This window comes from Melanotaenia boesemani, chromosome 16, assembly GCF_017639745.1.
Source record: "Melanotaenia boesemani isolate fMelBoe1 chromosome 16, fMelBoe1.pri, whole genome shotgun sequence".
Taxonomy (NCBI): Eukaryota; Metazoa; Chordata; class Actinopteri; order Atheriniformes; family Melanotaeniidae; genus Melanotaenia; species Melanotaenia boesemani.
In genome coordinates this window covers 2,162,514-2,175,111 of record NC_055697.1, presented here as the reverse complement: position 1 = coordinate 2,175,111, position 12,598 = coordinate 2,162,514, and the positions used below count along the sequence as shown (strand labels likewise).

The 12,598-nt window shown below is 45.4% G+C and overlaps 1 protein-coding gene across 3 annotated transcripts in view; it reads left to right on the top strand.

Moving 5' to 3' along the window:
* Nucleotides 1–12,598, top strand: part of hspa12a (heat shock protein 12A) — a 53,547-nt gene that overhangs the window by 19,183 nt on the left and 21,766 nt on the right. For all 3 annotated transcript variants that reach the window (XM_042010621.1, XM_042010620.1, XM_042010619.1), the window contains exons 2-6: nucleotides 1,622–1,698; nucleotides 2,055–2,179; nucleotides 6,108–6,294; nucleotides 8,554–8,658; nucleotides 8,756–8,872. In XM_042010621.1, the coding sequence (XP_041866555.1) occupies nucleotides 1,622–1,698; nucleotides 2,055–2,179; nucleotides 6,108–6,294; nucleotides 8,554–8,658; nucleotides 8,756–8,872 (611 nt within the window). The remainder of the gene's footprint in view (nucleotides 1–1,621; nucleotides 1,699–2,054; nucleotides 2,180–6,107; nucleotides 6,295–8,553; nucleotides 8,659–8,755; nucleotides 8,873–12,598) is intronic.

Genomic DNA, 12,598 nt, shown 5'->3' with positions numbered 1-12,598 from the left:
GAATAGAATAGAATGTCTTTATTGTCATTGTAACAAGTATGACAAGATTTAAAAGTACCATCTAATACTTCATATGTGAAATTAGTATAAAGGTACAAATAAAAAGGAAACTGGCTGAGCTCTGGATGAACTTTCACTCACTTCACTAAACTGTTTTTACAAATGAGAAAAAAATGATGTCATGTGTATTTTTACAGTTTTTGCTTTTAACAGAATCTTAGAAAAATGAAAATGGTTTGTTGGGAAGGTGTAACGACGCCACCGTCTGGGATCAAGTTGATGTTCCTGAAAGGAGGAAATTCATGTCCCAGTTAAACTGGAACTGGGACGCTTCCACAGACACTCAGCTGTTACCTGTTGGGACAAATAACATCCAATCAAATGTTTGTGGTCGTACAAATAAAAGACGTATTTCATTCTGATGTATTTGCTAACGTTCAGGAATTTACCGCCTGAGCGTGCGGCTGCAGGATGGAGATGTAACTCATCATCCTCAGTCTTCAGCACTTGAGACATTTATTGCTAGATTACGTTTTCTTTACTTCTCTGCCCAGGATTTGATTTTTCCAGCTTTTGTTGAGAATAAAAAGTCCATGTTGTTAAGGTGATTTTGGGAGTAGGGCCGAAGAGAGACAAGCTGCATGGTGGTTAGATGGAGTCTAGCCACAGGTGGTCCGTAATTCGGTGCTGTAATTGCCTGGCAAAGTGTATTACGGGTCTTCAGACCACTCATCCACTCTGTAGGGGTGGACTAGAGAAAAGGGTGAGTGAGGTGGAAAAATAGGATGGATAACATGATGTCCCGCCGTGAGACAATTCTGCCAGGCACTCACAATACATCAGGGGAGTATTATTATTATTGTACGTGTTCAAAGAACACTTTGAGTAAAGGCTATTAAAGCAGACTAATGAAAATGATGGTGGTAAATGGGGAGACAATCTCCAATTCACTGGAAATGTCACTCTGTTTTTAAAGACAGGTGCAACAGACATGTTCTGCTCTTTGAATGGGGTGGATGTTGTTAGTTTACATTCTTTTCACTTCTCAGCCATTTGCAGCCTGTAGGTTCGCAGTGTTTGGGGTCAGCAGCAGGATGGAGCCTCTGGAGTCATTTGGTGTTCAGTTCCTGGTTCTGGGTTATTTTGTGTGAGCAGCACCAAGCAGCACTTTACAGTAGCTCATCCGAGTTCATCTCATGCATGAAAAACCCGTCTGGCTGCCCAAAAGATCAAACAGCAGATGAAATAATTTCCTCCTTCCAGCTCTTAACTTTATGTCAGCGATAAAAACAAATCCCGACATAAGGAGCCAGGAGTTCCTGCCTATGTCTTCATGTAGACTAAAGATTCCCTCTGATCTTCTCCTGATCACTCCCCCCCCCCCCCCCCCCCACACACACACAGGCTGTTTAAACTCATAAATTCAGATCAGTACAAAAACATAAACTGGTTTTGAGGAATGAACCAGTATGAACTGGTAAAACAGGTAATCAGGTAAACTATCAAGCACTAGCTTGAAGTTGGTAATTTAGTCTGGTTGTGTGTAATTGTGCATAAGAACAAGTCAGAAACCATAAAAATGTGACGTTGACATAAATATTTTTGTTTGTTTTCCCTGCAGATGCGATGGCGAACCCCTCTCCAGCTAAGAGCATGGGTGATCCTGGAATCACTCCTCTTTCTCCTTCACATAATCAGGTGACTCATGCCTGCATCTTGTCTGTTTACCTGCTATTACTCCGTACCAGCTGAGAGCTTCGTCGTTTCTTTTAACAGGCTTCTCTTTTCATAGTTTGCTTTAGATACGAGCTCATCTCTAACTCTCTTCATGTTATTTTCACCGAATGTTCTCGGACTCCAGCATTTGGCTTTTGACATAATTTGTGCAGCAGAAACTTTCCTCATGTTCTGCACTAATGAAAAAGCACAAAGCTGCTCTCCACTCCTTCCTGTCTATCCACTCTTTCCTTTTTCTATCTCACGTATCTTCTATACCAGCGTCGGAAGACTGTAACTGAGCTGTTTATTTGCATGTTTTCACATGTGCACACCAGAGCGACACGGACCAGGTGCAGTCACAGCCGTCCTTCGTGGTGGTGGTTGCCATTGATTTTGGCACCACATCCAGTGGTTATGCTTACGCCTTCACTAAGGAGCCAGAGTGCATTCACACCATGAGGTACGTTAGTGCTGCAATGCAGACTTTCAGGGGAAAAGTAGTTGTTCTTCTGCAGCCTTTGAAAACTGTCAAACAGCTGAACCACATCTGGAGAATAAATACCAACTAACTGGTGGACACAAAGGAAAAATGAAACAATCGGGTTTAATGATTAATTAAACACAGGGATTAAACGTAAATCATTCCTGCCTTAGTACGTAAGGGTTTTTCTTACTTGGAAAAGTTGAATCCTTCTTCATTAAGAACTGTGCTGATGGTGCACTTCTCAACGTCAAGCAATAAATTAGCGGTAGCTGTCCCGGTTACCGACACCACATAAAGATGATATGGAGCTTGGATAGAAGTCCTGAAATACAGCTCCGTTGTACAAGTCTTTTTTATAAACTTTAACATTAAATTAAGATTACAATTCAAATCAAACTTTATTTATAAAACAGTTTTCATACAAAAACAACACAATGTGATTTACATAACAACAACTTTTGAATAATTTATTTGACAGCACTGATGACTGGTATTCTGTGTGAAATGTAAATAAAACTAGAATTCAATGATTTCCAAACCTCACCAACCCATATTTTCTTCCACGTAGAAGAGAAACAACACATCAGATGATGAAACTGAGACATTTACCATGTGATGGAAATATAAGCTAATAGTAAATCTGATGGCAGCAACACGTCTGGAAAAATTAGTTCCAGGGTGATGTTCGGCACGGTCTAAAAAGTAGTTCCAGGGTGATGTTCGGCACGGTGTAAAAAGTAGTTCCAGGGTGATGTTCGGCACGGTGTAAAAAGTAGTTCCAGGGTGATGTTCGGCACGGTGGAAAAAGTAGTTCCAGGGTGATGTTCGGCACGGTGGAAAAAGTAGTTCCAGGGTGATGTTCGGCATGGTGGAAAAAGTAGTTCCAGGGTGATGTTCGGCATGGTGGAAAAAGTAGTTCCAGGGTGATGTTCGGCACAGTGTAAAAAGTAGTTCCAGGGTGATGTTTGGCACGGTGTAAAACGTAGTTCCAGGGTGATGTTCGGCACGGTGTAAAAAGTAGTTCCAGGGTGATGTTCGACACGGTGTAAAAAGTAGTTCCAGGGTGATGTTTGGCACGGTGTAAAAAGTAGTTCCAGGGTGATGTTCGGCACGGTGTAAAAAGTAGTTCCAGGGTGATGTTTGGCATGGTGTAAAAAGTAGTTCCAGGGTGGTGTTCGGCACTGTGTAAAAAGTAGTTCCAGGGTGGTGTTCAGCACGGTGTAAAAAGTAGTTCCAGGGTGATGTTCAGCACGGTGTAAAAAGTAGTTCCAGGGTGATGTTTGGCACGGTGTAAAAAGTAGTTCCAGGGTGGTGTTCGGCATGGTGTAAAAAGTAGTTCCAGGGTGATGTTCGCCACAGTGTAAAAAGTAGTTCCTGGGTGATGTTCAGCATGGTGTAAAAAGTAGTTCCAGGGTGATGTTCAGCACGGTGTAAAAAGTAGTTCCAGGGTGGTGTTCAGCATGGTGTAAAAAGTAGTTCCAGGGTGATGTTCGACACGGTGTAAAAAGTAGTTCCAGGGTGATGTTTGGCACGGTGTAAAAAGTAGTTCCAGGGTGATGTTCGGCACGGTGTAAAAAGTAGTTCCAGGGTGATGTTTGGCACGGTGTAAAAAGTAGTTCCAGGGTGGTGTTCGGCACTGTGTAAAAAGTAGTTCCAGGGTGGTGTTCAGCACGGTGTAAAAAGTAGTTCCAGGGTGATGTTCAGCACGGTGTAAAAAGTAGTTCCAGGGTGATGTTTGGCATGGTGTAAAAAGTAGTTCCAGGGTGGTGTTCGGCATGGTGTAAAAAGTAGTTCCAGGGTGATGTTCGCCACAGTGTAAAAAGTAGTTCCTGGGTGATGTTCAGCATGGTGTAAAAAGTAGTTCCAGGGTGATGTTCAGCACGGTGTAAAAAGTAGTTCCAGGGTGGTGTTCAGCATGGTGTAGCATCTCTTCTTTTGCTAACATGTCTGGAAACGTCTGGGAAGTGAGAAGACCAGTTGCTGGAGTTTTAGGAGAGGAATGTTGTCCCATTCTGGTCTGATCCAGGATTCTAGCTGTTCTACAGTCCTGGACCTCGGTTGCTGGATTTCTGCTTCCATGATGCTCCAGATGTTGTGTACTGGTGAAAGGTCTGGACTGCAGGCAGGCCAGTTCAGCAGCCGGACTCTTCTCCTGTGGAGCCATGCTGCTGTGATGGATGCAGGATGTGGTTCAGCATCGTCTTGCTGAAATCTGCAAGGCCTTCCCTGAAAGAGACGTTGTCTGGATGGGAGCAGATGTTGCTCTAAAACCTCCATGTACTTTTCAGCATTGATGGAGCTTCACAGATGTGGAAGCTGCCCACACCATAGGCACTAATGCAGCCCCATCCCATCAGAGATGCAGCTTTTCACCTGTCCACTGATAACAAGCTGGATGCTCCCTCTCCTCTTTAGTCTGCAGGACACGATGTGAGATCGGTGTCTTGTACTGGTCAGTGTTTGGTAGATGAAATTTACTTTACTTTGTTGTTATATTATTTTGTTATGTTGGCATCAAAGATAAAAATGAATAGAATTTATATACGCTTCATGTGGTTTTATGGTGTTTGGAAATTTATTAATGCAGATAATAGTGATTATTTCTCTAGCAATAATTATACCAGGAAAATCTTTAATTGTGACATTTTTGTTGCTAATTACCCTGATTAGTTGTCAAATGCTCCTCCAGTTGTTTTTGATTTGAACCAGTTACTTTTCCAGCCTTTTGTTGCTCCTGTTCCACCGTTTGCTGCCATCAGGTTGACTATCAACTCATATTCTGAGTGGCTGGGGTCCTACATTTCACCACTGCGTTGGATTTAGATGGACAGAAGCTGCTGAGGGAAGGAACATTTACAGCACAGAGTCCTTGAACGTAGCAGCGTCTTGGTGTTAGGTCAACTGAACTCACATGTTCGGAGGAAACAGTTGGAGCAGGCATCAACTGCTGGCAGAGCAGTCTAAGGTGTGAACAGCTTTTTGGAAATCAAAGTGAAATCCTCCCCCAACGAAAACAGTGAAAAGAGTTTCTACCTCAGTTGACCTCCTCTCAGAGTGACATTCATTATTAATAGGCCAGCATGATCCAGAGCACACAACACCGTTCAGGGTTATATCAGGTTATTTTCTTATAATTATCTTAATCTGTATCATTACTTTTGTCAATAAATGGTATTTAAAGATCCAAACGAATCAGTCTTAGGCCCTGTTTACACCACAATGCTGAGACAGTGAATCACAAAAGTTTTGTTGCCTTCTGGCCTCTTGTTTCCATGGTAACAGAGTCTTGGGTAGATGAAATCACCAAGATTTGACAAATGCCTCCAGGATGAAACTGTCTCGCAAGGCAAGGCGTCAGCGAACAAAGGAAGTGGAATCTTTTGGCAACGATGACGTCATCTTGCACTTGTGCACTCAGACCCTGCAGCGGCGGACCTCCATGTCATGTTTGTGCCACACCAACATGAGACTGAAGGAAGAATCACTTTTAATAATTCACTACTGATACCTGCACATTGAATAAGTAAAAAAACAAGCAGTGACAACAAAAACATAATAACGTATAAGATCCCACCGAGCTGAAAGCTGTTCATTTCCCTTTTTCTCACATTTTAAACAAGATGCTCCTCGCGATGGGTTTTATTGGAAATGCAGCCTCTATAATCCCATCAGTCTTTCCCAAGCTAGAGAGATAATACTCAGAATAGCTGACCTCAATTTGTCCAGAAATACTGTGGCAGCTCAATCCTCTGAGGAGCTGAGTTCATGTCGTTTCAGTCTGTCAGAAGTTTTTTACAAGTTGACTACAAAAACACAAAGATACAACCAGTAAAATGTAATTTAATAAAAAGTAGAACTTCGGATTACCTGTCCATATGTCTCTGACTGACTTGTGTCTTTCCAGGCGTTGGGAGGGAGGAGATCCTGGTGTGTCCAATCAGAAGACTCCAACAACCATCCTACTGACTCCCGACAGGAAGTTCCACAGCTTCGGCTATGCAGCTCGGGATTTTTACCATGACCTGGACCCTAGCGAGTCCAAGCAATGGCTCTACCTGGAAAAATTCAAAATGAAACTCCACACCACTGCAGTAAGGATGCAAACACCTTATATATAATCAATAAATACATATCAGCTCTCCGGGTCACTCATTTTGCAAGCAGCATCAGTTTAGACAAACTTTATCTTCACTCAGCGACTGCCACACCTCGGCTGGTGTGAGGAGCTGAAGCTGCAGCCGAGGCTTTTCTGCCAATGTCTTTTATTGGACGCCGTACACAGATGGCACAAGTCAGTGCTCATCTTTAATGGATTTGGATGGTGGCTTACACTCAGTGGCCAACTGCTTGTTAACACAAATATCTAATCAGCCAAACACATGACAGCAATTTAGAATACCTCAGAACGGTCTGCAGAACAGCATCTCTGAACACACAACACCCAAGAACAGGAAACTGAGGCTACAATTCACACACACTCACCAACACTGGACAATAGAAGATGGAGAAACGTTGCTGGTCTGATGAGTCTCCATTTCAACTCCACATTCAGATGCTCGGCTCAGAATCTGCTGGAAACATCATGGAAACATGGATCCATCCTGCCTTGGATCAACGCTTCAGGCTGCTGCTGGTGTAATGGTGGGGGGAGATTTTCTTGGTCCACTTTGGACCCCTTAGTACCAACGTGGCCTGGTTTAACCAGCACAGCCTACCTGAGTATTGTTGCTGACCATGTCACAAAGCTCAGATCATCTCCACCTGCTTTCTAGAACATGACGATGAGTTCACTGGACTCCAACGGCCTCCACAGCCACCAGATCTCAGTCCAGTAGAGCAGCTTTGGGATGTGGTGGAACGGGAGATTCTCATCATGGATGCAGCCGACAAACCTGCAGCAACTGTGTGATGCTGTCATGTCAATATGGAGAAAACCTCTGAGGAAGGTTTCCACCACCTGCTTCATCTATCACACCAGGATTAAAAAGGTCCGACCCGGTACTAGAAGGTGGACCTGATGAAAGGATGACCCGGTACTAGAAGGTGGTCCTCATGAAGAGGACTACCCGGTACTAGAAGGCGGTCCTGATGTACTAGAAGGCGGTCCTGATGAAGAGGACGACCCGGTACTAGAAGGCGGTCCTGATGAAGAGGACGACCCGGTACTAGAAGGCGGTCCTGATGAAGAGGACGACCCGGTACTAGAAGGCGGACCTGATGAAGAGGACGACCCGGTACTAGAAGGCGGTCCTGATGAAGAGGACGACCCGGTACTAGAAGGCGGACCTGATGAAGAGGACGACCCGGTACTAGAAGGCGGTCCTGATGAAGAGGACGACCCGGTACTAGAAGATAGACCTGATGAAGAGGACGACCCGGTACTAGAAGGCGGACCTGATGAAGAGGACGACCCGGTACTAGAAGGTGGTGCTGATGAAGAGGACGACCCGGTACTAGAAGGCGGACCTGATGAAGAGGACGACCCGGTACTAGAAGGTGGACCTGATGAAGAGGACGACCTGGTAGAAGAAATAGAAAAAATGGTGATGCCATCAGTTAAATTCAAATTACATCCAGTCAGAGATCAGACTATCATAACACTGATGATCACATTAGAAAATTTAACACATTCAAGTATAATAGAAACTAAAACTAAACTAAACTAAAATGTTTTAATGTTGGATCATGACGTGGACTTCTTCCTCTATCACTGCTTGAACAGTGTCTTTCAGAAACTCGCAGTGAGACCGGGAGAAGGTTTTTGGCCCTTTCTCCGCTTGAAAAGGTCAGACTGTCTCCTTAATAATGGCAACCACCACCCTCCTCCACCTGCTGAAGCCTGGCTCAGAGTGATGACCGTATGCATTAGTGATGCATCCTTGGGCCCCTCCAGCTGCTCCAACAGTCACTCCTTTTCATCTGTTCATAAAACCTTTCCTAAACCATCTGTTATGAGTGCCATCACAGTTACTTGCTGGGATGGAACATCATCTTGTAAAGAATGCCGTCTTATTACCGCCTCTGGTTTTGTTTTGTTGGGCTAAAAATGATCTAATTAAGCAGAGTAAAGAAAAGATGGAGAAAAAAGGAAGAAGGACAACCATGCCACGTTCAAAGTGACTCAAATCCCCTTTTCTTCCTCACTCTGATGCTCAGTTTGAACGTCAGCAAGTCGCCATGTCTACATGACTACATGCTGCCGTGTGATTGGCTGGTTACATGTCTGCGTTAACAGGACGTTGAACAGGTGGAGCCAATGAAAACTAATACAGCCATTATCATGCTGACAGGTCTGTTCACTTTATTCTGTCAAACGTTTCTGACCTCGATGTGTCTCCGTCTGTCCACAGAATCTGTCCATCGACACTGATCTCCACGCAGCCAATGGGAAAAGGGTGAAAGCTCTGGACATCTTTGCATATGCCCTGGCCTTCTTTAAGGAGCAGGCACTGAAGGTAGCATCCGTTCACCAAATCACAAGCACAGAATCAGGCTATTGTCAAGACAAGCCAGGTTAAGATGAGACACAATGTTTACATGTTTATTTTGCAGGAGCTCAGTGACCAGACAGGCGGTGAATTTGACAACAATGATGTGAGATGGGTGATCACAGTTCCCGCCATCTGGAAAATGCCTGCAAAGCAGTTCATGAGGGAAGCTGCCTATAAGGTAAACTCTGCTTTACACTCAGCCAGTCTGTAAATGATTTACTGTAAAACATGGTGACGAGGGAGATGTGACCACATGTGGTCATTTTGTAAAATAATTTTCATGTGAGAACACACACACACAGTGTCATCGGTAGCAGGGACAGGACCAACACCTGAATGCTGTCTAACAGCAATGTATCACTGACGTATCACCATTGTTTTGTAGATTAGTTCCAGAAAGCCGTGCAGCGACGGCCTGCTACTGGAAACGTGTTGCAGGAAATCCTGCAGACAGGATAGCTGGTTTGCAGCTAAACAGGTCTGGCCCAAGGCCAGCTGAATAATTCCTGTTTTGACATGATTCCTGAAAATCTTAGATTAGAAGTGGAGCTGAGGGACTTTACAGTAGAAGGTGTCATCTTCACGTGTTGTGGTTGCAGAGCTGGACTCCCAGGTACAGTCAGAAATATCAGACCCACAGTGGAGAGGTCAGCCTTAAGGGCAGCACGCTAACAGGAAGCTAACGTCACAGAACAAGTGATGAATAGCTCTGAATGTTAATTAGCTTTCAGCTAATTATGACATTTATTTGTCTGTATGAGTGACTTGAAGACATGTCCTCTGCAAGTTATTAAAGGGTTTTTGTTTGAGGCTATCAGAACCTCAGACGTTCAGTTTGTTATAAAAAGCTGTCGTTGTAAACAACCAACTCACACTCTGACACAGCTGTTAACCAACAGCTGGATCCATTTCACTTTTCTTTGTGAAACTGTGTATCACCACCTCCGATTCTATTAAAACACCACAGTCACAGGAAGGATAGAAAGCCTGAATACTGATAGGAGCTTCTCTCCAACGATGCCACCTTTTTGTCCTGGTCGCAGCCCTCATGTGTTGGTGAGGAGATGAGGGGAGGGTGGAAAATGGGAGGAGAGATTTTAGCGGTTACATGCAGTGGGGCTGGAGGCAGGATGAAGGGATGAGCTGATGGAGAGAGGATGTGATTAAACTCAGAGATGGGCGAAGGATAGCAGAGTGACTCAGCATCGGTTACTGATCATCTGATTGGCTGTTCACACAGAGAAAGGGAGGGAGAAAACGAGTGAACTGCACTGTTATCACTTGTCCTCCTCTGATTTATTCATTCCTCATTTCCTTCAGTGCTCTGATGCAGCTTCCAGTCTTCGTCCCTGACATCAGTGCAGCTTCTCTGGACGTCTTCACAGCAAAGATCAGCTTTAAATCTGCTCATAAAGGAGCCAAACACTGAAGTTAGGAAGAAAAAAAAAAAACTAAATGAGTCATTGCTTTGATCTGATACAGGATTCCAGTTAGGGAAGATTATTAAAACTGCTAATATTCCCAGTTAGAGTCGTGGTTCTAGAACAAACTTCATTCCTCATCTGCAGCTATTAGCTGTGCAGCATCATGGCTAATGTTTGCTAAATTGCACTGAATCTCTGTAAAACCATACAACTACTGTTTTTGTTCTCAGAACCAGAATAAAAAATTCTAGCCAACCAGCTGTTTATCAGCTGACATCCTGCAGGGTCAGCTCTTACAGCTGCAGACACTATGAAAATCTTGCACACGATACTTATTAGCTTCCCTGTGGACAGAACAGGCGGTTTTACTGCTATTAGTGTGGAAGTCAGTACATCAGTCAGCCATGATGACAGAGACCTGCAGAAAGCTGCAGAGAGATGGCTCGGGGAATCAGTCTGGACCAGCAGTACTATAATTAGACTCAGAATCAGCACTAACTAGAAGGTTTAACAAAAATAAAAGCTTTAAGCTTAATTTTAAAAGTAATCTCAGTAATCTGAGTTCAAGCTGGGAGCTGATTCCACCAGAGAGGGGCCTGAGATAAAGACTCTGTTCCTCTCATCCTAAAACTCTGCATTAACACCCTCGTACACCTGTTCCTGCAAAGTCGCAACAGACTACTTCTGGCTTTTTTATTCTATATTATTAATTTTCATTTAATTATTATTAATTTATTTAATATCCATCTATCCATAGTCTGTACGGCTTAATCCAGTTCAGGGTCACAGGGAAACTGGAGCCTATCCCAGCAGTTAGCAGGTGAGAGGCAGGTACACCTGGACAGGTCACAAGTCTTATCCTGCGGGCCAGATTGGACCTTCTGTTGGGCCAATTTTGGCCCCTGGGACGTACTTTTGACACCCCTGTGTTATGCATGTACTGCAGCAGGAATGAGGATTTCTTCTGGTATTCAGATCTTGATACAGTAGAAATTGTGCAGCTCCTTGCTAGTACCGGATCGTCCTCTTCATCAGGTCCACTTTCTAGTACCGGATCGTCCTCTTCATCAGGTCCACTTTCTAGTACCGGATCGTCCTCTTCATCAGGTCCACTTTCTAGTACCGGGTCGTCCTCTTCATCAGGACCGCCTTCTAGTACCGGATCGTCCTCTTCATCAGGTCCACCTTCTAGTACCGGGTCGTCCTGTTCATGAGGACAGCCTTCTAGTACCGGGTCGTCCTCTTCATCAGGACCGCCTTCTAGTACCGGGTCGTCCTCTTCATGAGGACCGCCTTCTAGTACCGGGTCGTCCTCTTCATCAGGACCGCCTTCTAGTACCGGGTCGTCCTCTTCATGAGGACCGCCTTCTAGTACCGGATCGTCCTCTTCATCAGGTCCGCCTTCTAGTACCGGGTCGTCCTCTTCATGAGGACCGCCTTCTAGTACCGGGTCGTCCTCTTCATCAGGTCCGCCTTCTAGTACCGGGTCGTCCTCTTCATGAGGACCGCCTTCTAGTACCGGGTCGTCCTCTTCATCAGGTCCGCCTTCTAGTACCGGGTCGTCCTCTTCATGAGGACCGCCTTCTAGTACCGGGTCGTCCTCTTCATCAGGTCCGCCTTCTAGTACCGGGTCGTCCTCTTCATCAGGTCCGCCTTCTAGTACCGGGTCGTCCTCTTCATCAGGACCGCCTTCTAGTACCGGATCGTCCTCTTCATCAGGTCCGCCTTCTAGTACCGGGTCGTCCTCTTCATCAGGACCGCCTTCTAGTACCGGATCGTCCTCTTCATCAGGTCCGCCTTCTAGTACCGGGTCGTCCTCTTCATCAGGTCCGCCTTCTAGTACCGGGTCGTCCTCTTCATCAGGTCCGCTTTCTAGTACCGGGTCGTCCTCTTCATCAGGTCCGCTTTCTAGTACCGGGTCGTCCTCTTCATGAGGACAGCCTTCTAGTACCGGGTCGTCCTCTTCATCAGGTCCGCTTTCTAGTATCGGGTAGTCCTCTTCATCAGGACCGCCTTCTAGAACCGGGTCGTCCTCTTCATCAGGTCCGCCTTCTAGTACCGGGTCGTCCTCTTCATGAGGACAGCCTTCTAGTACCGGGTCGTCCTCTTCATCAGGTCCGCCTTCTAGTACCGGGTCGTCCTCTTCATGAGGACAGCCTTCTAGTACCGGGTCGTCCTCTTCATCAGGTCCGCCTTCTAGTACCGGGTCGTCCTCTTCATGAGGACAGCCTTCTAGTACCGGGTCGTCCTCTTCATCAGGTCCACCTTCTAGTACCGGGTCGTCCTCTTCATCAGGACCGCCTTCTAGTACAGGGTCGTCCTCTTCATCAGGTCCACCTTCTAGTACCGGGTCGTCCTCTTCATCAGGACCGCCTTCTAGTACAGGGTCGTCCTCTTCATCAGGTCCGCTTTCTAGTACCGGGTCATCCTCTTCATGAGGACCGCCTTCTAGTACCGGGTCGTCCTCTTCATCAGGTCCG